At 50.2% G+C, this 25583-nt stretch overlaps 4 protein-coding genes across 4 annotated transcripts; 2 read left to right on the top strand and 2 right to left on the bottom strand.

Annotated features, from left to right (window-relative positions):
- Positions 1–1632: 1632 nt before the first annotated feature.
- Positions 1633–5179, top strand: FSST1_007456 (armadillo-type protein; the record flags this gene model as incomplete). Its single annotated transcript, XM_083224242.1, has 2 exons — positions 1633–1784; positions 2164–5179. The coding sequence occupies 2 exons, from the start codon at positions 1633–1635 to the stop codon at positions 5177–5179; spliced, it is 3168 nt and encodes a 1055-aa protein (XP_083083417.1).
- Positions 5180–8123: 2944 nt separating this feature from the next.
- Positions 8124–9880, bottom strand: FSST1_007455 (amino acid permease/ SLC12A domain-containing protein; the record flags this gene model as incomplete). Its single annotated transcript, XM_083224241.1, has 2 exons — positions 8124–9300; positions 9360–9880. The coding sequence occupies 2 exons, from the start codon at positions 9878–9880 to the stop codon at positions 8124–8126; spliced, it is 1698 nt and encodes a 565-aa protein (XP_083083416.1).
- A 5300-nt stretch (positions 9881–15180) lies between these two features.
- FSST1_007454 (tetratricopeptide repeat-containing protein EMW1) lies at positions 15181–18273 on the top strand (the record flags this gene model as incomplete). The annotated part of the gene is made up of 1 exon (XM_083224240.1): positions 15181–18273. The coding sequence occupies one exon, from the start codon at positions 15181–15183 to the stop codon at positions 18271–18273; it is 3093 nt and encodes a 1030-aa protein (XP_083083415.1).
- Positions 18274–18878: 605 nt separating this feature from the next.
- Positions 18879–23731, bottom strand: FSST1_007453 (GYF domain-containing protein; the record flags this gene model as incomplete). Its single annotated transcript, XM_083224239.1, has 4 exons — positions 18879–19213; positions 19271–22820; positions 22877–23285; positions 23628–23731. 4 exons carry the CDS (start codon positions 23729–23731, stop codon positions 18879–18881), a joined length of 4398 nt encoding a protein of 1465 aa, XP_083083414.1.
- Positions 23732–25583: the final 1852 nt, after the last annotated feature.

Raw genomic sequence — 25583 nt, 5'->3', positions numbered from 1 at the left:
AGATCGTTGAGGGTCGAGGCAGATTCTACCGAAAGAGGACTAGGGCATCCATCATGACTGAGCTCGGAGTAGCCGTCTTTTGTTGGGCGAAAAGCGATGATCCGAGGGGAGCAAAGGCGGAAGAAATGAGACGACGGAAAGATTCGAAAGAGGATGTATCTATCTATCTTGCACTTTATTGCAGTTGATTTTAGGTAACTATTGAGGACACTGAGGCATCAATATTTTGCAATGTGCAAAAGCCGGCATGGTTCAGTAAGCTTTTTTAAATATCTAAGAACTTCGTACTACGTAGTACAGTACAGGCCTAGGCACCACTCTGCTGGTGTGTTTATTGAATACTGAATGTAGGTGCCTCCTAAATGAAGCATATCTCGAGTTTTCACATCAACTGGCCTGATATAATTGATGGCTTAACGGCTTTACCGCCCAGTTCCACGGAAAACGAGTCAAGGGCTCCATTCACTATGCCGAAGCAAAGAGTACGAATACGGATATAATAACCACCTGGTAAAGTCCGTATCTGAGGTCATTTGCCCCGAGTTCAGTGGAAAACGATAGTAGGACTGTATGTTTTCTTTCTCGTTACTGCTAAGTAAAGATGGCAATGGCAGACCTGGATATCAATGTTTGAACAAGGATCTACTATGTAGAAGAATCTGTGACGAAAGGTCGTCAGGGAGACGGGAAGTGGATATCTACTAATGTGGGCAAAAGATTGGAGCAATCTTTTGCTGATTCGTTAGTAGCTTTGTAGAACGATGAGAGGTTTTGCCAGCCTTTTTGATGGCAATGGCATTGGGAACGAGCTTATGGTAGCCCAACCCAACTCGGCACAGACATGGATGCTTTGGATCAACAACCAAGGTTTGATGTGAAAAATAATAAATCTCACTCAAAAGTTCAATATTATCAAGATTAATGGAAACAAATATCTTTGTACTATGATACGATACTAGAATGCCATCTGGCAATACAGTGCCACATTTGCCCCTCGTTCTAAGGACAGCAAATGCCTTCAGTGAATTGCTGTCCTCTTATTACAAGGAACATTATTTGTGCATGGGTCTAGCCCAGCAAGACACTAAATCGGAGATGCCTCCAGGGAACTTCCAATGCTTTTCAAGACAAAACCACTCACCGCCCTCATCCACTTACCATATTAGGCTTAGTCTTCACGCTGATAAAACCGATAAGCTGAGTCGCCGCCGAACGTAGTGGAAGGAGGGGTTGAAAAAATTGGAGGGGTAGCGCAGAACGCTGAAAATTTTGGTGGCCAGAGGCAAAGTAAAAAAAATTTGTGCAGCGAACCTAAAACGTAGCAGAGGTAATAAAAATTGTGGCCCTTCCTCTCTTCCTTTTTCAAGACCTCCTCCCTCCTCATCTCCCTCATTCTCTTTTTTCCTCCTCATCTCCGGTCGTCATCCTCCAGACGAACCTCTCTTTACTTTCTTTACTCGCGTTCTAGTTTGTTCTTTGGATTCACTTCCTTGAACGAACACCGCCCCTCATCAAAGAGGAACTTTCCATTATCGCCGATTACAACAGAGTCGACTCCTCCATCGATCTCTGTCTCTTCGACGACCTATTTTCTTCCTTCTACCCCAAAATATAAAATTCCAAATCGACATCATGCCTACCGAGAACCAGCAGTCGACCCAGGTCCTGGACGAGCTTTTCCAGAAGCTCACCGTGTCCAAGGAGTCCTCTGACATCAAAGAGTCTTCCAACGAGTTGGCTTCTTTCATCAACGGTCGCATCGGTGACCAGGTCGTTCCCGAGAAGTAAGTTGCTCCATCTCACCATGCCATCATCTGGTCTTCACGTTGGGTATGATGGGCATTTCATTTTGAGGAACAACTGGCATTCTTGACACTCATTCTTGCCTCTCTCATTTCAACGTCAGCACCCAGAGCTAAGTTTCATGCATGTGAGACCCAAAGCTTGAGTGTGACTGGAATGGATGTCCTGTGGCGTTTGACAAGACGATCGCTAGAACTTTTTTTCTATGAATCGCTTGCCCCTCCCCCTCCTCTTGAATGCCCAATCTTGCCCCGCCTTCGTTGGGTGATGGACGCTCTAGCGTGCCATACCCTGGCATGGCGACCCCTCCAAACGAGCCACAGAAAAATTTGTTCGTATGCTAACCACTTTTGTCCACAGTGTTATCGAGGGCTTGAAGAAGCAGCTCGCCAACAAGAAGGACGCCACCGCCCGTGAGAAGGCTTGCGTTGCCATCGAGGCTATCGCTTCTCACGCCGAGGTCTCCGCTGCCGTCGAGCCTTACCTCGTTGTCCTCCTCCCCGCTGTCCTTGCCGCCGTTGGCGACAAGATCACCGCTGTCAAGAATGCCGCTCAGGGTGCTGTCCTCGCCATTGCTGGCGGCATCAACGCCAACGCTGTCAAGGCTGCCCTTCCTTCCGTCATGGAGTCCATCCGAAGTGCCCAGAAGTGGCCCGAAAAGATGGCCGCTCTTGACTTCGTCGAGTACCTCGTCAAGAACTCCCCTGCTCAGCTCGCCTACCGTGTTCCTGAGCTCATCCCTGTCATCTCCGAGTCCATGTGGGACACCAAGAAGGAGGTCAAGGAGCGTGCTTACAAGACCATGGAGCAGCTTTGCCAGCTGATTATCAACAAGGATATTGAGCGTTTCATTCCTGAGCTCATCAAGTGTATCGCCAAGCCCGAGAACGTCCCTGAGACCGTTCACTTGCTCGGTGCCACCACTTTCGTTACTGAGGTCCAGGAGCCCACCCTCGCCCTCATGGTCCCTCTTCTGGATCGTGGTCTGTCTGAGCGTGATACCGCTATCAAGCGAAAGACCGCTGTTATCGTTGACAACATGTGCAAGCTCGTCGACGATCCCAACGTTGTCGCTCCTTTCTTGCCCAAGATGATGCCAGGTCTCCAGAAGAACTACGACAACTTGGCTGATCCCGAGGCCCGTGAGAAGACCAAGCAGGCTCTTGACACCCTTACCCGTGTTGGTGACATCAAGAACGGTGTCATCCCTGAGCCCACCTTCCCTGGTGCCATCAACGTCATTCAGCCCAAGGTCACTGCGGCTCTCTCCCCCAAGTTCGCCAACTACGTTGAGAAGATGGGTCCCGTCACCGAGTACATCTCTGCCATTGCTGGTCAGCTCGTTGATGAGAAGGAGGTTGAGTCCATGATCTGGGTCGACAACCTGAAGGCTTACATCTCTGTCATCTCTGGTATTGACAACGCCGAGTCCATCGTCGAGACCATCCGCAAGACCGCTCTTCCCAGCGCCGTCGCCGAGGCTGAGGGTGAGGCTGATGAGGAGGAGGGTGAGGATCTCTGCAACTGTACCTTCTCTCTTGCCTACGGTGCCAAGATTCTTCTCAACCAGACTCATCTCCGTCTCAAGCGTGGTCAGCGTTACGGTCTTTGCGGTCCCAACGGTTCCGGAAAGTCCACCCTCATGCGCGCCATCAACAACGAGCAGGTCGAGGGTTTCCCCAAGCAGGACGAGGTCAAGACTGTCTTCGTCGAGCACGACTTGGACTCCGCTGATACTGAGATGACCACCATCGAATGGACCATGAAGAAGCTTGAGGAGGCTGGTGTCACAACCACCCAGGATGATGTCGAGAAGCAGCTCAACGAGTTCGGCTTCACCGAACAGATGGTTAAGGGTGAGATCAGCGCCCTCTCTGGTGGTTGGAAGATGAAGCTCGCCTTGTGCCGTGCCGTCTTCGAGGCTCCCGATATTCTGTTGCTCGACGAGCCTACCAACCATTTGGATGTGAAGAACGTTAAGTGGCTCGAGGAGTACCTCAAGAACTCTGCTTGCACTTCCATCATCGTCTCTCACGACTCTGGTTTCCTTGACAACGTCTGCCAGCACATCGTTCACTACGAGCGATTCAAGCTCAAGCGTTACAAGGGTAACCTGGCTGCTTTCGTCGCCCGCAACCCTTCCGCTAAGTCCTACTATGAGCTTGGCGAGTCCGAGATCGAGTTCAGCTTCCCCGAGCCCGGTTTCCTTGAGGGTGTCAAGACCAAGGCCAAGGCCATTCTCCGTGCCACCAACATGTCCTTCCAGTATCCCGGCACCTCCAAGCCCCAGATCAGCGACATCTCCTTCCAGTGCTCTCTGGGATCTCGTATCGCCGTTATCGGTCCCAACGGTGCTGGCAAGTCTACACTGATCAACGTCCTCACCGGTGAGCTCATCCCTACCCAGGGTGAAATCTACCAGCACGAGAACATCCGTATCGCCTACATTAAGCAGCACGCTTTCGCTCACATCGATAACCATCTCGACAAGACTCCTTCCGAGTACATCCAGTGGCGATTCCAGACTGGTGAGGATCGTGAGACCATGGACCGTGCCAACAAGATCATCACCGAAGCTGATGAGAAGGCCATGGACAAGGTCTTCCGCGTTGAGGGTAGCCAGCGACGTGTCATTGGTATCAACAGCCGAAGAAAGTTCAAGAACTCTTACGAGTACGAGTGTTCTTTCGCCCTCGGTGAGAACGTCGGCATGAAGAACGAGCGATGGATTCCCATGATGACTGCTGACAACGCCTGGTTGCCCCGAAACGAGCTTCTGGCTTCTCACCAGAAGATGGTTGCTGATGTTGATATGAAGGAGGCCCTTGCCTCTGGTCAGTTCCGACCTCTGGTCCGAAAGGAGATTGAGTCTCACTGCGCCAACTTCGGTCTCGACGCTGAGCTTGTTTCTCACTCTCGTATGCGTGGTCTGTCCGGTGGTCAGCGTGTCAAGACTGTCTTGGCTGCTTGCTCTTGGCAGCGACCCCATCTTATCGTTCTTGACGAGCCTACCAACTATCTTGACCGTGACTCTCTCGGTGCCTTGTCCAAGGCTCTCAAGAAGTTCGAGGGTGGTGTCATCATCATTACCCACTCTGCTGAGTTCACCAAGGACTTGACTGAGGAGGTCTGGGCCGTCATGGACGGAAGGATGACTCCTTCCGGCCACAACTGGGTTCAGGGCCAGGGCTCTGGTCCCCGTCTCAAGGCTGACGACGGTGATGAGGAGGAGAAGTTCGATGCCATGGGCAACAAGATTGTCACCACCAAGAAGAAGGTCAAGCTGAGCTCTTCTGAGGCGCGAAAGAAGAAGAAGGATCGCATGGCCCGCCGAAAGCGTGGCGAGGAGGTGTTCAGTGATGAGGATGACCTGTAAACGCATCCCTCTCTACACGTATACTCAGCCATCTCTTGTAACGACTTCTCTTGATGACTACATACCATTTTCCTTTGTCATGCGTTGATCAAAAAAGTTAGGGGTGCGTCTTTTGATAATGGACGACTGCACTGTTGGGCTCCGATAGACGGAATGCTCTGTTAGACTACCACCGTGGAGGAACGAGGAAATGACATGGGGGATTGGAGGATCCCAACTGTGTTTGAGCCCTCGACATGGTGGGTTTGGAGGTTGGCAAATAGTTAGAGCCAAAATAGACTTGATTACGATCATTTTTGTGTTTTGATACGTGTGGATGTAATGTAATGCTCTGGCGATCCCGACTATGAAGATGTTTTGTGCATGCTATGGTGAAGGTGACGACGTGAACTGCGTACCATTCTATCATCTTGCTATTCGAAGGAGTGTCCAACTACGAAGAAGGGTGTTGATGATAAAGTCGAGCAGTTGCGGTGCGAATGAAGATGTGACTGATCTTAAACCTGGTAACATAATCGATTATCTACCCTAGGTAGATTGTGTCTTCTCGCGATGCTCGAGGAAATCGACTCTTGGTAGGGTTCTCAATAGGTAGTTGACAAGTACAAAAAAATTACTCAGCCGATCAATATATGCGCTAGCCTTCATAGTCCCTGCTTTGGCAATACCACGTAGTCTTGAACGATGTTGTGGAAGACGATCACTGAGAACGTTAAAGCGTTGACATGCTGGATGCTTTTGACCTCCAACTTACGACAACGAATGTGGAATACACATCATTGTCCACACTCTATATAGGTAGTCATGAATACAAAAAGTCGAGTGAGTCGACCTTACTACTCCTGAGATTAATGCCCAGAAAGACAAAAAGAATAACTTGATGAGACTGGGACTCGAACCCAGGAGGATTGCTCCACCAGGAAATTGGTGTTAAGGTTAACCTTAACCTGGCGCCATAACCAACTCGGCCATCTCACCGGTTGCAATTGTTGAGAGGGTAGGTCGTATCTCCGCTCAGATGCCACAAACTCAATTGGCGCCAGTCGCTATTCGATCGACAATATCGATGTTCGGATAATTCGCACGAATATTGCCTGAAAACAATTTCTTTTTACGCGGCTCTATCTAGATGTAATAATGGGCTTCTCATATTCAAAATCATAGTAGATTCATTCTATAGCGAAAAATAAAGCTCTGGTTATTCCGTAGTTACATAGCATCCGCACCAAGCTTGATCACATTAAGATCTCATTGTAAAGTTTGTCAAGATTATGCGGTCTTTGCCTTCCTCCTCCTAAGAATGAAATTGGGTGGAATGTCTTTACAGAAAACTATTATCATATATATACGAACCTAAATACTGAAACATGGCCAGTATCACGAAGATGCACATAAATGGTTATGTAATACATTTGTAGGCATCATTGGAAATATTAAGATCATATCAATATTCCATGGCCAGACATGAGATCTAAGGGTGCAATACTTTGATGGGGGGGGGGCCCCTCAAAGTCTAATCGATGCAATGAGGGCGGTATATCACGAAACATAAGGCTCCAAGAGCAACCTTATTCTCACACAATACAAAAGCAATACCTGCTAAGCAGCCCACTTAAGGGTGCAATAAAAAATATCCATAATGAATCTAAGACTACGGTCTAGTCGCGGGGCTAGGCTCTCCCCCCAGATCTTCATTCAGTACGGCGAGTTGACAGGCCATCAACTTCGCCAATTCTTTCCCTTGATAAGTTTATAGTTCATGTGAGCTATGCTGTTTCTGTCTCTAATAGATCCCTTGTCCATGTACCAAGATCAGTGGAACTACCTTCCGAACCCCCGAGTCACCGGCGCTGAAGGATCCACCTCCTCCGAATAGTCCGGACCGTTCTCCAACAACCTCCCATCTCCAACCCCAGTTCTCAGCTCGAAACCACTCCTTTTAGAGATGCAACCATGGTCACAACCCATGTACTTAACACGAACGGCGCTTCCACGGACAAAAGGAGATGGCTCTAAAGAAACCGATCCCTACAATACCAAGGCCCCAAAAGCATTCCTTGCGAAACCATCACCAAATTCGTCGAAGTGGTCCATCGAATCCAAGATTATCTCAACGGTTTCACGGTCTCCAACTCCGTGCTCTGCTATTCTCTATCAGTACATAAGTACAGAGTATCTGTTATAGCTGGATTGCTTATCTACCCCAAAAACCTTATCAACCACCATCCTTGCTTATCACCGCCTCGTTAGGACGTCCTCTCCAATCCTCACTTCTTCCCTCCTCCCACACCCCCCTTTTAGAAAACTCCCGAGCTTCGCAAGTCTCACTCCCCCTCCCTCTTATTTCTCTTGCCCCCTTTTTGTATCAGTGTCCCGCATGATCTGCATGCGCTTTACCCCGACCTCTGGCCTACGAGCTAATCCTGGAAGCAACTTTAAACGCAACGTTCAATAGAGGCACAGTTATTTCAACACTGCGCTGCCGATCTCGTGATCGGCCGCTGTGATCTATTGGCCGCACCTTGTAAAGTGGCAGCCTTTATGCGTCCGATCGGACTTATCACGACGGCGCAGCAACTTGAAACGATGTAGGTTCTACGTCACGAGCTACGATACACAGTCATAGAAGTTGGCTACCAGTGAGACGAACAGGCAGAGGTAACAAATAACACAATAGTCATTGTTTGGTTATCCAAGCAACTATGGCATATTACAAGTGATGATTAAAGTAAACATATTGACTTTGTTCAGATATCACGGTCACTTCATAGCCAAAACGTGGATATGGGCACAAATGATTAAGTAAAATGAACATAGTTATGTTGGGTATATTTCAGTAGCAAACGACTCAGTATGCGTAAAAATCGCATGTTCTATGAATTCATCAAAATTTTGTAACTGCCACATTTCAATCGTGTTCCGAACATATAAATCCAGATGCGCTTTACTCGTCAGAGTACGCCTTCTTTTTGATGCCGATAAGCTGACCCATCTCCTGCCAGAAACCTTGAGGAGGAGTTGTGATGGAATTCTCATAAGCCTCAATGACGGGACGCTCCCAAGTGAGGTCAACCTCATGGGGGCGGAGCCAGCGGGTCTTCTTGTAAACCTTCCAGAAGATGAAGAGAGCGGGCGCAACGAATTGCATAGTATAGTTTTGGAAGAACAGCTCAGTATCCCAGGGTTGGAATGACTTGTAACCGTAGCACATGACAACGCAAAACTGGAAGACAAGTCCAATGTAAGCGCAGTATGGCTGGAAGCGACCGTAGTAAGGCATCTGTCGTCGGTCGACGCCCTGAGCCTTGCAAGCCCGGTAGTAGTTAAGGAATGTAATTCCCATAACGAGATAGTTGATAAGACCACCAGCAGTCATAAGAGCAATCAGCCAGTTGAGAACCTTGGCGGAACCGCTGCCACACTGGAGGAATGAAAGCATGGGGAACAGCATAACCACACAGAAGCAGTAGATAGGGACACCAGAAGCGGTTGTCTTTCGGAGAATCTTGGGGGCACGACCCTCGAGAGCGAGACCGTAGAGCGATCGGGTGGCACAATAAGTGTAAGTGTTACCGGCCGAGAAGATCGAGGTAAGGAGGAGGGCGTTGACAATGTGAGGGAGGACATCGACCTTGAGGATGTCCATAGCCATGACGTAAGGCGATGCAGCAGCGGTACCACTGCCCTCTGTACCGTCGACAAAGATGGACACGAGTTGGGGGTAGTTGTAGGGGACAACAATACCGACTGCAAGGGAGCCTGTAATGAAGAAGAAGCAGAATCGGTAGTAAACAGTCTTGAAGGCAGACTTGATGTAGACAGTGGGTCGCTTGGCTTCAGCAGCCACCATTGAGATGTATTCGGGACCGACGATGGTGAAACCGGCACTCCAGAGGGCAGCGAGGAAACCCTCGAAGCGGCCAAGAGAGTCGGTGCCGTAGACATCAGAGAAGGGACCTGGGTTGGACCAGTAACGGAAACCGTAGGCATCACCCTGTGGGTTGCCACCAACCATTGTAATGAAAGTGAAGCTGAAAAGCATCAGGATGAGAATAACCTTGCCGCCTGACAACCAGAATTCGGCTTCACCATAAGCCTTGACGGCCAAGATGTTGAGGAGACTAAATCACACAAATGATTAGTATGCGATCTTGTTCGCGGAGAGTTCGGGTGTTCTTACGCATATAGAATAATGACACCAATACAGATGCCAGCCGTAGGACCAGGTTCTGTAATCTCGGGACTCCAGTAAGACAGGACAAGGTTGATAGCGGTGATTTCGAATGGAATGAGAAGACCTTCGTAAAGGAAGAAGTTCCAACCAGCCATAAAACCAAGAGCATCATCACACCAATGACCAGCGAGACGGATGAAACCACCAGAAACAGGCATATAAGTAGTCATCTCGGCGATACCATTGTTCACACAAGCGAGGATACCAGAGTAAATTGTGTAGGCGAGAAACAGACCGAGAGGACCACCCTTGGCAAGACCACCACCGATACTCACGAAGAGAGCGGTACCGATGGAGCCACCAATGGCAACAAGCTGGATCTGTCTGTTGTTGAGTAGACGGTGCAGACCATCGGCGTTGTCGGTTGTGTGTCCAGCGGCAATGTCGCCATTGTCGGCAAGGTACTTTTCGCCGGCGCTGCCATTGTTTTCGTACTTGGCGGAGTTCTTCTCCTCGTCAGAAGCCATCTTGGGAGATAATCACCAGTGAGGTGAAATTCGACTGTAGAGTAGGCTAGGAGGGGTCCTGGATGAGGCTCAGCAGAGCGTAAGTCTGAAGCAGTGAAGCAGCAGACCCAAGTTCAGATAGTATACCCTGCAAGCCACAATATATATATAACAAGGCGTTAAAAGGATAAGGTGGAGGACGAGGATGAGGGAGAGGGGAAGAAAAGAATATCTTGGATGTGCGGGCGTTGAAGGTAATAAATAAATGCGAACATGGGGGGAAGAGTCGATTGACCCCAAGCTGTTTCTTACTTCTCTCTGTCTATACCAACAATCGAGCAAAGCAGGCTGCAGTGCTCTCTACCCGATCCTGGGATTGCACTAACTGGGACTAGGAACACCTAACCTAGTAAGAACTAGGACTAGGATTGGGGAGTACAACATGTATGGCTTGGCTTGGCTGTGGGCTGGAGAGTTTTAAAGTCAACCGTAATCTACATTACAGAAGATGAGCTGCTCGTGCCGTTGTCCGTTGCTACTGTTAACGGCAACGCAACGGGATGATAGCGGCCAGTCCGAACAAGGATTAGTTGGAGGAGGTGTGGAGAAACAAAAAGCCAAACTCAAGCCCGGTTGATTCAACTGCTTCAGGCTACCTCGATCTCGAGTATCCGCCTTGTTGCGTGCGGTATAAAGACTACCTCGGCGGAATGTAACGAATCACATAGACATGGATAAAATCAATCAATCAATCAGACACGTCTACTTGAGTCAAACAACCGACTAATCCTGGCTTTGAGTTAATATTTGTAGTTTCGATTTTCGTTGCTTTTACCTTAAAGAAACTGCCTTGTGCCGAAATATTGTTCTCGATCCTACAATATATTTGAGATGGTAACTCCCGTACCCAAGTACTACTTTGATGCATTGGTGTAGGGCCCAGAGGAACGGTTCATCTGCTCTAAACCTACGGGGCTGTTTCATTCAACATGATCAGCCCACGAGGCTCTATTTGGTGTGCCGTAACTGTTCTTGCCTGCTAACCAACTTCCCCAGAGACAGCTAATCCAAGCGGTTTCAGCTCTCTCCACTTGGTGCTCCCAAGATCATAAGCACTGCCCTCCCTTTATGTACGAGAGCTTGCTTGTATCTGCACATTCAGTGGCACTTCGAGTCTTTATCCTGTGCCTTGATTTGACTCGACTGTTATACCCGCCATTCACATCTGAGAGGAGGCGATATTTCCGGGTAGTAGCGGCCGGAGCCTGGCCTGACAGCTCCAAACTATGTGCAGTTGACGGTTAGTCTCGAGATGGGCTCATCGGGCGGTTTTTGCGCCTTTGGACATTTCCATGATGTAGCACCTCAAAAAGATACATGACAACCCATGTCACTCCTTTCTCCACCCCCATAACGAGGGTAGGACCTTCCCCACCATAGATATGGCTTCTCCACTCGGTTGTCGCACATGTACTCTCTACATATCCGTAGTACCTCGTACATTGACTGACTGCATCATATCCATGTCTGGATGCTTCCCCGACTGTTGGTCCACCTTGATAAGGTGCCCTTCTTCCCTGTCTTTGCCCGATAGCAGTTGGACCCTAAACCCTCACTGTACCCGTATCCTTCATCTGAGAGACACCCCTTCTCACCAGCTGAACGTTCTTAGTGTCCCCTGAAGAAAAGGCACTTTCCTTCTTCGCCTGGGCAAACCGAACCTCGCCCGATGCAACTCAAGTTTTGCGCTTTTCCCCGGAGTTTCGACGGGAGTCGGAAGCCAAGAGGACTCGAGATGTCAGAAGAGCCCGCGCTGTGGGAGGTACCGTCAGACAGGTAGGCCTCCACTGAAAAAGCAGTGTGGAGCTTTCCCCGGTTGTCGCCACAGGTGGATTTGCACCCACTGAATTTAATGGATGAGGTCTTCTTTATAGTGGTCAATGCCCTGTGACAGCGATAAGCTCCCCTAGTTCGTTTAGCCAACCAGATCGACTGAATTGATGATTGAGGTGTGAGGGAGATTGGCTCTGTCTGAGCAATTTTCTTGTCGTTGCGCAGCAAAGAGCATGGAATCATTTGAGTTTGAGGGCTTGCGAGTCAAGACAGACAGCCACTGGTCTCTCAACTGTTTATAACTGGATGCTTCCTTCGTGCCTGTAATACTGGCAGACCGGTAACTGTCTTCAGGGTACCCGTGTTAATTTCCAAGAACCTGGTTCTCTCTGACGTCATAGCAGCACGTCGTACCCGTGGGAAGAATCGATAACACCTGCCGAATTTGGCGCATTGTTGCGTTGCCAAAACATATCCCCTTGTTCATTCTGCTGTTGCTCAGGTTTTGGTACTGGAAGAATCAAGCCCACGCGACATCAGCCCAACTATATTTGCACGCCCCTTTCCGACTTGTATTGCCGTCTCTTAATAGTACGAAACAGTCATAATGAGGAGAGTAACCCAAAGCTTGCTTCATTAAGCTGCGTTACTGGTCGCTCGAATAAGAATATGGGTCGCGTGCCTACATCGCAGATCCTTCAGTTACTCCAGAATTACTTTAGTGAGTTCCAGCTCTACGGAATCTGGGGTTTGGTGGTGATCTCCCATCATGAGTACCGAAATCATGATGACTATCAGTTCTCGATGGTCTTGAACCTAAACCCCAACGACGCGTGTTTCAATCTTGCCGCCCTCACACCACTAGCAACACGCTCCTCCGCCACAGCCTTGGCGAAGCAACTACGGATATCATCAACTTGGTAATGTTTGCTACATACATGATGTCCAGCATGTAAGCTCACCGGTCACGTGCCGACTGATAACCACAAATTGAGGTACGGAATGAGCGATGCAGCCAAGACTATCCTGCACACCAATATGACATACCTCAGGTGGTATCTGGCCTGTCATAATCTTAACTTGCGCGTAGTCAGCTTCTGACTGTTGACAAGAAAAAGCAATGCTTTCAGTACACAGATCGATTGCCAGCGCCATCCAAGAAAGCTTGTCTTTACGGGAGCGCACTTGGCTATTTCACATCAAGCCTTGACGTTCAACTTCGATCTTGTGTACATGAGTCCTTGGCCTGCTCACACTTTGGATCTCGTCTTCAAGAGTCGCAGGAGCACCTAATGTACATCACTCTGCAACCGTATGTATGATGACAACGTATTCAACATGTTGCCCCTGTAGCGTGGGGAAGAAGTCATAACGCACCACAGCATGTACCGTACCCTGCCAAGCGAGCTGAAAGGTGAGACAATTGGCCAATGCCCTGCACCCTGACAAATTGTCTAAACCCCAGTTGCTCATGAATCGGGCCCGACCAGGAAAGTTGGTATCACGGGCCGAGACATGCAACAAACGCAATTCCGTTCACTGCGTCTGGCGCGCCTGGCGCCAATCCCTCTCGTTATTTTATGGGTCATGTCGTGTTCTCCTTGCAGCAACGTCAATGCACTGCATTCGCCCGGTTCATGATGGTTCTATCTATTTCATGACTATCGTCTTGAACGGAAGAAGCTCGGTGCGCTCCTAGGTATGTGTTTATGAGCGTCCAATGAACCGTCTCAAACGTTTGATAGTTGGGAATGTACAGCCCAGGCCCAGGCCAAACCCCCCACGGTTAATTCCTTCGTTCGGGCGCGATTCACAGTTGATGGAAGGCTGTGTTAATCCTTGGCACCGGAAGACTGGTTATGGTTGTAACTTGGCACTAGAAGGTATGTACGTACAGGCGGAGTTGGCCGCTTGTTGTACGCCGTACAAAATGCAGTATGCTTAAAAATGCCATGTCAGATTCTTGTACTTTTAAGGCACTACAATTCCTAGGTATTTCATGCAATCCGACGTAATGAACGTCAGAATAAATTATTTATTGCTAATAAAATGGAAAATACTGCAGTGCCTTTCTCTACAATACACGGCGGCTCATAAAGACGCATTGAAATCTCCGTAGACTTCGGAAGGAAACCGAGCCTTGCGCAGCCACATTTTTCGATTGGCAGGCTTGTAGAAACAGTTTCCTTGCGCAGTTTCGATTCAGAGACCCCGTTCTAAACGTCTTGGAGAACGTTTGCCGTCCCTTGTTGGAGACCAAGAGACCCTTCCCCAACTCTACCTAGTCACGGTGTACATACGTCTATTCGGTCTAGATCAGGGACTAAAAAGTGGGAAGCGAGCGTAGTAACGGACGATTAACCTTGTCGACTGCAACGGACCCTGACGGTCCTTATTAAACGCAACAGAGGTTATGCGAGAATAAATGACACATTGCTGTTTAAAACGGCCCTTGACAGGGAACCTGGCTAGCTGGGCGAAGTTGCGGGACGCCTGTTGATGAGTGTATCCACACTATCATAAACTATCGTATCGGTTCTTCACGCTCTGAATCGGTTCGATTAAGCCGGTAATGAAAACTCTTCGTTTGTCAATACAATGACAGACAATAAGGATCAAGTAGCCAAGCAATTTCTGGTACCTGTTAGCAGCCAAGGTTCTAGTTCATGACATTGTATGTTATAGCCAAGAAGCCAATGCTCCAACTTGTTGTACCATCCTTACTCTACGCACCTAGAGACCGTTGGGACATTTACATGGCGTACTTACTACATCAGCAGTTTCAAACGTGAGATAAGTCAACCGAGAAGACGGCACTACTCCTCAATTCTCGGGCTGGCTTGGCCTTGGAGACTAGCCTCCAATATCATACTGCGTATTCAAGTTTGTATTAGTGTGTCTGGTTGCATGGATATCATGACATGTCTATCATTGCCGATTCGAGTAGTATGTTGACTATAAATTTGAGAGTATATATTTAAGAAGTACCTATGCAGGGCACATGTAACAGGCAAGCTTCAAGTTCTTGTGGTGGTTATTCTAATTGTGAGCGTAGAAAGTAGATCCCGGAGCACCTGCCCCTCCCTCACCGGACGCCGGAATGACCCCACTTCATCCGGTGCGGAGGAAAGAGGGACCCAAGAAAAATAAAAAAATTCTGTCTCAGCGAACTCAATGGAAGCCTGTGACAATGACTGGTTGTATTAGTAAACAGCGGGCACAACTTTGACAACATCCACCAAAAATTACATCAACAAGTGAACTTTACAGTTGATGGTCTGCTTGTTGTCGACGATACAAGCAGCGTATTTCACTCCTTTATTTCATCACAAAAAAAGACAGAGAAAGGCATCTTATTCAGTGCGAAGCCGGGGCCAAGACCTAACCCTGCTAAGAGCCGTCATAACGTTAACGCCCAATTCGCACCTTTTTTCTTTCTTGGTCAGCAAAAACAAACTCCATATTGCGAGTAGTTATAAAATACAGCTATGAGTAGTACGAAAGAGTGTGGAAGCGCTTTGCGCAATGGCCACTATGCTTCTATTCTGCTCTCGAAAGCAGGCAGTGCCGAGTCTCAATCAGCCCCGAGCTCAACCTCCGGTTCCGTATCGGACCCAGCCCCGGTGGCCGGGGCCTTGATTAAGGCTTTTGTTACCCAGTTAATTTCCTCTGGTTCCGGATCTGACCCGGCGTCCGAGACACGAGCAGACATCCCACAGGTTCTCTCAGTAGGCCTCGCTGCCTTGAATGCCTTCCTCCAGGTCAACGTCACTGGTCCTGTGCTTCCCGAGTCGGCTATCCTCAGTTCCTATTTCACTAAGGAATGGGCTAGTGCCCAGTCAGACGACACACAAAATTCCCATGCTCATCTTCACAAGGCTTGCCTCAACTATCTTGAGATTGACGGTGTATCGCCGTATGCTTACATTCCCCACTTGGAACTATTTGCTCTAGCACGATTCATCCTCACACAGGAACTCAAGTCAGCTACCAACGATATTGTGAACATCTTCTCCGAAGACCAATCCCGTAACTGCAGTCTTGCTTGGACACGACTCCGAGTTGACGTATGGCACTACAAGCTCTTGACACAGCCCTCTCTGGGACATGGCTCCAACTTTGCTCGAAGCTCTCAGTGGAGCGATGTGCCTACACTGGCAACCAAGATTGTGGAAGGTATCGAGAGTGTACGAGCCCAAATTCTCGGAAAGGAGGTTTGGGCCTCAGATAACGATACATGGAGTCACGATGACAAGGTTCAATTCCTTGTTGAAGCAGCCAATAACTACATCCTGCTGGGACGTGACGACAAAGCAAAAGAAGCTCTTGAGGAGGCTTCTCAGACAAGCGGCCTCGAATACGCTCTCTCAGGTGCTCTCGGAAAGAGGACCAAATTCCAGGAGAACAGCATCAGCCAGCTAGTTGTTTTGGCCAAGAGCAACGCCGAGAAACAGAGTGACAGCGCGGAAGAGGAAGCTAAGCCTGATGCTCTCCAGCTGAATGACGACACTCTTCATGAGGAAATCCAATTTTCGAAAGAGGAAAACGTAGAGGACAAGAAGGCCTCTCTTCCCGCGGTCCTAGCTGACCTGTCACCCGACGCCCAGCCCCAACTCTCTCCTCTTGACCAAATCATTCTTCTCACAGAAGCTACGCTCAAGGATGCTTTCTCACCTATCGACACCCTGACTTCAGCAGAGGTTCTGCCATATGCAGTACGAGTCATTGGAGACAAGTCGACCAATTGGCAGATTTACACTCATGCCTTGCTTGTCCGTTCTCGAATCGAGGTGCACCGTAGCCGAACTATTGAGCGAGGTGTGCTTCAGCTCCAAGCTGTGGCAGACCAGGTCCTGACAGACACAACTGCTGAAGCCCAACAAAAGGCTGAGGCAAAGGAGCAGAATTCTGAGGCCGACGCCCCAGCGATCCAAGTCACTGCTCCTGATCAAGCTCCATCGCCTATCCAGAGCAAGCCAACCTCTTTCCTCCCTGCCCCCAAAGCTTCGGAATCTGCCCCCGCGCATGTACGTCTTGAATACATTCACGCCATCTGCTCTCCTCCCCGGTGGCATCTTGAGTCAGAGCTGGCCTACGCTTGGGCTGGTATTGGTTCCTTGGCCTCTGCTCTCGAGATCTTCAAGCGACTCAGACTGTGGGCTGAAGTGGCACTCTGTCTCGCCAGCGCCGCAGCGTCCGAGGATGAAGATGGCCGTGGCAGTGGTGGTGAAGAGAAGGCTAAGGGAATTATCAGATGGAGATTGTTCCATCGCACCGGAGAGACATATCCCACGGATCCAGATGATGAGAACATCGATGACGATGTGACTCTTCTCAAGGCTGCAGACTTTTCAGGACCAGAGCGCGAGCCTTCACCACCCAACGCCCCACGATTGTTCTGTATTCTGGGTGATATCGAGAATGATCCTTCCTACTACGAGCGTGCTTGGGAGATCTCCAAGCATCGCTTCGCGCGAGCCCAAAAGTCACTTGGTGAATACTACCTCCAGAACAAGGAATGGGAGAAGGCTCGTGAGGCATACAAGAAGGCAACAGCTGCCAACCGTCTGAGCCCTGAGATGTGGAGCCGTCTTGGAGATATCAGCCTGCGTCTCGCACAGTTTCGCGATGCCGCTGAAGCTTTCAACCGTTCCATTGGATCGGCGAGTGATACGGCTGGAGGTGAAGATGCTCGAACATGGAGCAACTTGGGAAGTGCTCTTTGGAGTCTGTACTGCGAAGTTGTCGCCGAGCAAAAGAGCAACCCTACCGCCACCAACGAACAGCCTATGCCTATCCCCGCTGAAGATGAAGAGGACGACGTTGCTCTTGCCGCCCCTTCCAAGCCCTCAGACCGTGACCCCGCCACCCTCCTTAACCAGTCTCTTGCGGCTTACAAGCGAGGTGCATCCATCAGCCACGATAACTGGCGAATCTGGGATAACGTACTCACATTGGCATCGCGTGTTCAACCGCCTGCTATAGCAGATATGGTTGTTGCGCTCACACACATTATCCGCATTCGAAAAACTGAAGATACTCTCGATGCTGACGTCCTTGGCGCACTGCTTCAAGACGCTGTACTGTCTGTAGAGAAGACATCGAGCACAGGTGTGTACGATCCTCCTCGAGGAACACCTGAGAGACTGGTGATGCGCCTGTTTGAGGAGGAAGTGGTGCCACTCATCACAAAACGATCAGAGCTATGGACATTGGTCTCCCGACTTCGTGCCTGGAGAAGAGATTACTCCGGTTCTATCGATGCAGCTGAGCGAGCATGGCGCGCAGTTCTTGGACAATCAGGCAGTGGTCTTCTGCCCGGCGCAGCAGCCACAACAGAAGACGAGGCCAGAGACTGGACCGTTGATGAGGGTGCTTGGACTGTCGTTGTGCAGAGAACTGATGAGTTGGTGTCAGTGTATGAGAACTGGGGCGCCTCTGTTGAGACTATCGGTAGTAAATGGAAGGGCAAGGCGAGAAGCGCAGTGAGGAGTGTGATGGGCAAAGGCAAGGAGAGATGGGAGGGAAGTGAAGGCTGGAAGGTTTTGGAAAACTTGATGGAAGGATTGAGGATTTCTTAAAGGTCAATGAAAAGGAATTGGCTAGGTTACGAGAAACATACCAGGCATGATAAAGAGTAAAACGACGATATAGACAGAACAAAATAGTAAAATGCAATTATTTCAGCTAATTGTGGACTTGTCAGCAGAAGATTCAACATTGTGCACATGCGGAAAGACAACCATAAACATCGAAACAGTTTCATCGACACCCATCGGCTGGCCAGGGACCAAACATATCAGCATCACAACACTCTGAAGTGCAATGTGGTCTTTTGTTTTGTTTTGATGGAAGTCCAATTCAACGTTATTGGGACTCAGGACACTTGACTGGAATACAAATTGACAGGCCAATCATAAGGCATGATGCTATTTAATCCATATAACGAATTGTTTTGAACGCAACGCTATCGTGATATTCGCTGCTTACCACGCTCAACGATAGCCTCCCAACGTTATACAGTGATGTCGTCAAACATCCTTCATATTCCATAAATAGCTTTTTCCTACACGCCAGCTCAAACTTCAACAAAACCTTCACGCTATATCTCCAACAAACTGGTTGAACTTAGCCGTCAGCATGTGGCCGAGCCGCGCTAAAGCCCGTCAATTCAAAGGCGACAGCACTATTTCTTGCCCTTTTTTCGGCCTGGCACAACCTTGAAACCAGCGGCCTGCATGCCAGCGTCGTCTCGAGGGCTGGTGGCAGTAGCAGAAGCAGCAGCGGTGGTGGCAGAGTTGCTGGGACCTCCCTTCTTGGCAACTTCACTCCAACCACCACCATTTCCTCCCTTGTTATCAGGTTGCTTCTCAACAACTCCACGTTCAGCAAGCTTCTTACGGCGAATGAACTCCTCGGCGAAATGACGACCGTCCATGGTGGTTGAGGTGCCGTAAACAGCATCAGCAATCAAGCTAGCGTCGAGAGGCAAGATTTCAAGAGTAGCCTGGAAAGCGGCGACTGCACATTTGGTTAGCCCGTGTTCATGGAATCTTTGTTTTGGTGTGGTTGACTTACTGTCGCTGACTGCAGTGAGACCCCGGAAAAGCTCCCGGCTAACCCACTTGTTGAACTCCTCCATGGCAGCATTGCCAGTCTCAGTTTTGCCATTGCCCGGAGTTACCAGCTTAGAGGTTGATTTTGTAGGCGAAGTGACAGGCTTGATGTTGGTAGAACTGACCGATCGACTCTGGGATGATGGACCGGTAGGAGCTTTAACCTTGCCACCAGCGCCAACAGTAGCCCAGCCACTTCCAGGAGGCGGAGCCGTTGCAGCAGCGGCGGCTGCAGCAGCAGACGCAGCATTGGTGAGAATGGACTGGCCTGGCTTACCGGCTAGGTTGGCATAGCTCTTGGATACGCCGGTAGGAGTACTGGCTTGAGGGATTGGCTGGCTGGCTTTCTGTTTACGAAGCTCTTCCTCGCGCTGGATCTCGGCAAGAGTCTTCTTGCCAGAGGCCGGGGCTGAAGGGGCGACAGTAGACGTAGTCTTGGATGGGCCAGGCTTAGACCAAGGGCTGCCAGCTGGAGCAGGAGAACCGTGACCCCAAGTACTAGTAGCGGGCAGACCAGCGTTAGAAGCAGCGGCTGTTTTCTCACGTTCCCTAAGCTCTTGCTCCAGAATAGCCTTCCTTTGAGCAGCAGCGGCCTCCTCAGCTTTGGCAGCCTTGCGTGCTTCGGCCTCTTGGATCTCCTTCAGACTGGGGCCCTTGTGACTCTCAGCTCCGTGGTCCTTTGCCCAAGGAGCCAGCGGTGGTGGTTGTGCGTTTACAGAAGCGCTGTCAGGGGTTCCGGTCTGAGAGCGATTGTACTGTTCGGGGAGGTTGGATCGGGCACGCTGGGCTGTCGGGGCAGGAAGAGGAGTTCCAGTAGATGCGGGAGGGGGAAAGGGCATTGGCATGTCGGGCTCAACTGGCTGAGCAGCAGCTGCAGCTGCGGCGGCCTGAGTCTGCTGGACCTGTTGAGTCAGAGACAAGGCATCCTCTGCAGCCTTCTTCCTGGCAGCTCGAGCAGCTTTACCAGTCAAGACTGGTGCTTCCGCACGTCGCTGCGTCTCCTCGGAGGCGGCCTCGGCAGCAGGGGCGAGTTCCTCAGATAGTTCCTCCTCGCTTCCCTCTTCGGCCTTCTCGGCCTGTTCAGCCTCTAAACCAGCTCGGAGATCCTCGAACTGCTGCAGACGGTTTTTGAATCCTTCAGGGTCTTGCTCGAGGCTCTCAGTGTCAGGCAGTCCAGCGCGAATGCCGGCATCGGCAACAGGGGCTCCGATGGGATGCGGAGCACCAGAGCCCTGAAGGTTGGCGAGCAGCTGACGCTCCGTGTTTGCAAAGTCATCATCTCTGAATGGATCTCCGTTTCCCGAACCTGACGGGACAGATGTCTGGCTGCCTACTGGCCCAGCTCCTTCAAAGAAACCGCCAGAAGGGGGCATGGCACCGATAGGTTGCTGGTGAGGAGCCATTCCGATGGGGTTTGGTGACGAAATGCTACCAAAGCTGGGTTGGCTCTGAAGACTGTGAGCACTGGAGTGGTGCTGCAACATCGGGCCAGGAATGGGGAATTTAGACATTGCCTGAGCACGCATGACATATTCCCGCTGCTGAACCATGAGATACTGCTCTTCCTGCTTACGGCGCTCTAGATTGTTTTGTTCCTCGGCTGTGAGTGTGCGCCCGAAACTAGGAAACACACCACTCAGGGGTGGCACTACACCACTGTTCCCCTGCGAGGGGAATGGCCCAGGCTGTGCAGGAGGACCGTGAGGAATACCGATCTGAGGTACCAAGAATGGCTCGCGCGAGTTGCCAATGCGGCGAATAAGTTGACCTAGTGGTTCAAATTCGGGATCTTCCACTTTCTTGACTCGTAAATCAGGAGTAAAGAAGTTGGCCTTGTACCAATCGTTCATCTCCAATCCGGTAAACGGGCCTTGAACCTGCCCCTGAGGGTCCAAATAAACCCACCTCATGCGATCAGGCATGACCATCTGCCGGACTTGAGCGGAAGGAGGCTCAGTGCCACCTTGGCTGCCCCCAAAAGGCAAACCACCACCAATAGGGGTGAAAGACTGGGGGGCTACCGCGGCGGAGGTAGGATGATTGGAGTCACCAGTGGTGAAAACACCCTGAGCTCGAGAGGCATCACTAGAGGGGAAGAGCTCCTCGAAAACTCCACGATTGGGTCGCATTGGACTCTCAGTGTCGCGGGTCGGGATTCCAAAGTTGCTCCGGCCGATAGCACCCAAAGGATTGCTCTGGCGAAGATCAGGCAGAGAGTCAGACAGATTGTTGTCGTGCTCAATAGTCTGCATCTGTGCCTGCATGGCAGCAGGAAACAGAGACCCCATCTTGCTGCCACGACCAATGCTTCCAGTTGCTAGACCACCAGCACTGGCAGGGCCGAAAACGTTATTGAGATTCGACAGCCCAGGTGATTGGAGCTCACCCATAGGGCTGAACAGAGAGTTCCCAAATGCACCGCCCAAGTTGGGCCTTTCACGATCCGGAGTCCCGATTGTAGGGCCACCAGGTGCGGGCCAACCCAGATTGTTCAACGAAGGGTAGGCCTTGGCGCCGACACTGGAGGTCTGACTACGATCACCTCCGTCGTAACCCCCAAAGCTGCGACCGATGGAGCCAAAATTCGAGGGGGCATCGTGAAGACCTGTGCCATGAGATTTGTCGTCACTGCCATCGCCGTCATGACCGTGTCGCTCAGCTGGAGGGCTGCGGTAGGGATTGGTCTCGGATGGGCTTAAAGGGCCGTCATCGCCATGACCTGCAAGACTGAGGCCAGACATGCCAAAATCGGCAGCGGAGCCCTTAATGGGCGTACCCATAACGCCTGCTGAATTGTTCTGCTGGGGTAGGCCGGCAGTGTCATTGTCAGGGGCGCCACTGAGTGCTGCGCTGCCTGATGCAGTATCTTCACCAAAAGGATCAGTGTCAGTTCTAGCACGGGATCGCCAAGATTGCTGGCTAAGAGGGTTTTGACCCTCCCCAGCCTTGCCACTCAGGTTGTCCGAGCTCTCCTTAGGTATCAGGTGAGCCAATCTACTCCCACCAGCACCGCCGCCAACGCGTTTATCACCAACGGCAGGCGAGCCTGTGAGTGCAAAGTTTCCAAACCCTCCTGCACCGGGCGTTGTCTGATTAGAAGGTGGCCAGATGGAACTGACGCCGCCAATACCGCCCGTGTTAGAGCGCATCAAGTTACCAAAGGGGGGCAGCTTTCCAGGAGCCTCACGGGAACCAGGCTCGTTATCGGATTCGTCGGCTTCAGCTTCCTTAAGATCGGTCTTGCTACGGGAAAACCAGAATGCTTGATCGTCACGATTGACTCGGCCTACGGCAGTGGGAGATGCCAGGGCACTCCCAACGTTGAAAGGGTTCGATTCGAGTGTCTCGCGTCGTCGTGTACTGGGTCGTGTAGCTGACGAGGGTGAACTGACGCCAAAAGTGTTGGAAGTGCCTTGGGATAAAGATGCTTTACGTCCGTTTGCACCACCTTGGTGGGCGTCTTTGTTCTGGGTCGGGGGTTTAAGCGGCGAATTAATTTCAGTATTAAAAGCCTACTAGTGATTAGTACAAACTTAGAGCACCACCACCAGAGTGGGGACTGTCGCACCTCTCTTTCCTCCATGGACATATCCAGCAGTCCCATCGGAGTCGAATCTCCAGATTCCTCCCAGCAGGCGCCGGGTTCCTGAGGGATATGGTTGTCATTGTTTTTACCCCAACCCCTAGGAGCATGTCCATTCATTTGCCCAGGAATCCAACCTGGGGCAAAAAGGTGGGATACATCGCCGGCCGATTTTCGTAAGCGGTAAACGTCAAGGAGCTCCTCCCTTGTGTATCGTGTTGGGGGCAGCTCATATGTCGAGCTCGATGCATTCTCAGGGCTCTCAACGGTGGTGGGGGGTTGAACTGCATGATCCGTTGAGGGCGGCGGCTGAGAAGAGGGCTGGCCGAGGGGAGTTGTAGATGACCGACGGAAGGTGAGGGTACCATTCGTGGATCGACCATCTCTTCTGGCCCTGGATATAGTGTCAGTGACGGTTTGTAGGATCCAAGCATAGTGGCAGAATGCATGATAGGCGAGCAGATGGTGCAACTGGTAAAGGGCCGTAACAGGAGACCACCAATGCCAATGGATCATAGGTCATAGTCATACACTTTAGAGTAAGGCAGTGCCTGGCATCAAGAAGCGCCATTCGCGACAATCAAGCCAAGCGCTGAAACGAACTTCATATTGTACACCACAAACCACACGCGGGGTGACTGGGGAACACAGTGTGCAGCACAACATCCCACCATGATACCAGGTCCAGGTACGAAGGCCTAAACAAGAACAAAGCCAAAGAGTAGCAAGTACTTACCAATCTCCAGAATTATTTCCTCTTACGTCAATCCTTGCTCCTCTGGCGTTGGAGTTCTGACCAGCAGCAGCCGAGGCAAAGCTCGATGGAAGATTAGTCGGCATATTGAGTAAACGCTATTATAAAGCTGATGCTAAAAGCGAATTCGGATTGTCGTCTCGAGTGCGGATGCGAGTTCGAGCGGACGGGAAATAGTGTGGAACGTCTTTGTCGTTCGAGGTCAAGGGGCGCAAAGGTTGCGTCGATGGTTGGTCGAATCGGCAGAAGATGGTACAGGTCAGGGCAGCTGAGGAACAGTGGCCTTGAGCTGCAACGTGGCTGAGAATTGTTTGTCAAAGAGCTTGCTAAAGCGCGTGGCAACGTGAAAGCTATAGTTGAGATCGAGACACGGGAGCACAAAAACGATGCTCTGTAGCGATAGTCAATGAGACGATGGCGGCGGGCAAGTTGATATACGATATCGTAAACGATAGTGTTACTAAGTGTGATCGGCGGGGGAGCGCGACGTGACTGTTGAATGAAGTAATGCTTCTTTTTTTTGTTCGGAGATCCGAGAGAAGAGTTTCGTGTGATGTTGTGGTGGTGGTGATGTAAACGCTGTGGTTTGGGGTTACCTTTAAACGGGGAAAGGAAAAAAATCGAGTGGAAGGGTTTTGGGTGACAGATTCGAAAAATTAGATAGTGAGGTACCTGATTCTAGCTGTGGTTGCCAGCCTCCTCGGTAGTTCCATTTTAGCTAATGGCGGGCTTCCATACCTAGGCTCTCCAGCAGGATTAGCACTGGGCTGTCCAGGCCACCTCACTGAAAGTCTGTGATTAGTGGGGTTGTTATGACCCGTAGTGATATGCAGCCGACAATTTACCGGCACTTGACAGATTGAATTCCCTCTGTTCAGGGCTGAATCCTAAACGAAAATGGGGACGAGATGCAGAAGGCCATTGAGACTTGTACACATCTGTCCTCGAGGTTCAAAAAACAAGGGGAATCTACTATTTACGTATAAACCCAGGCAATTCGCTACCGAGTACCTGGGTCAGGGGGACTATGTTTTTCCATCAAGGATTGATCAATCTTATCTCGGTACTAATTGATTTATGAACAGAACTTCCTGCCATTGACTTTGCCACTGGGTCACGTGTCGTCACGTCGCGCCATAGCGCAGCGCGTTTTCCATTTTACCCAACCCCACAAGCATTTAGACCAAGCCACAGATTACAATGGCCCAGTCACGAGCTTTACGACACCACATTTGGTGGCACGATGCCCAATGCCTAATCCTGGCTTTACCCTTCGCTCTGAAGCTTTAATATTAAACCACATTAACAATGTCTATTTAAGAAAGGAAGTGGACTTGATACTCATGGGTTGATCAACCGGTTTATCTTTTTCGCTTTAATCAACCAATTCGTGGTGGTACAGGTCTCTGTCACGGTTCAGCGTCGAGGGGTTAAGAGACTTTTATTTCGCCTTACGATATTATTTTACATTTTCGTTTCAGAACGACTTAGTAGATGAAGATGCCGAATGATGAAGTACGTAGCTGTGTGATAAAATGTTTTTGCGAGCAATCCGTCAAGTATGTCGACATGTTAACCGCCCCTTATCCACTACTTGATTGTCCAGGTATTTGACGTGGAAGGGTGTTTTTTCCTTGTTTTATAACTCAACTCTCTTCGCACCTAGGCTTAAGCTCAAGTTCATCAAAACTGGCTAAGATATCCACCTCTCGCAGTCAAGTATCGGTAGGACCATTCACACCTTTTCCATTAGCTTTCACCTTCGTTTTTAGGAGAGGCCCTTCTCTGTACTCACGACAAGTGGAACATGGACAATGCACAGGAGACAACAATGATCCACCATCCACCCCAATCGACAGTAGTGATGCAGTATTCGAATTCATCACCAGCTGATTCAGGTCGATGTCGGCATCGGCAAAACGAGTGGGACCAGTAGGT

The sequence above is a fragment of the Fusarium sambucinum genome, chromosome II (genome assembly GCF_050947815.1).
Source record: "Fusarium sambucinum isolate potato_lamoka chromosome II, whole genome shotgun sequence".
Taxonomy (NCBI): Eukaryota; Fungi; Ascomycota; class Sordariomycetes; order Hypocreales; family Nectriaceae; genus Fusarium; species Fusarium sambucinum.
Note: the sequence above shows the minus strand (reverse complement) of the source record. Positions and strands in the feature narration are given on the sequence as shown.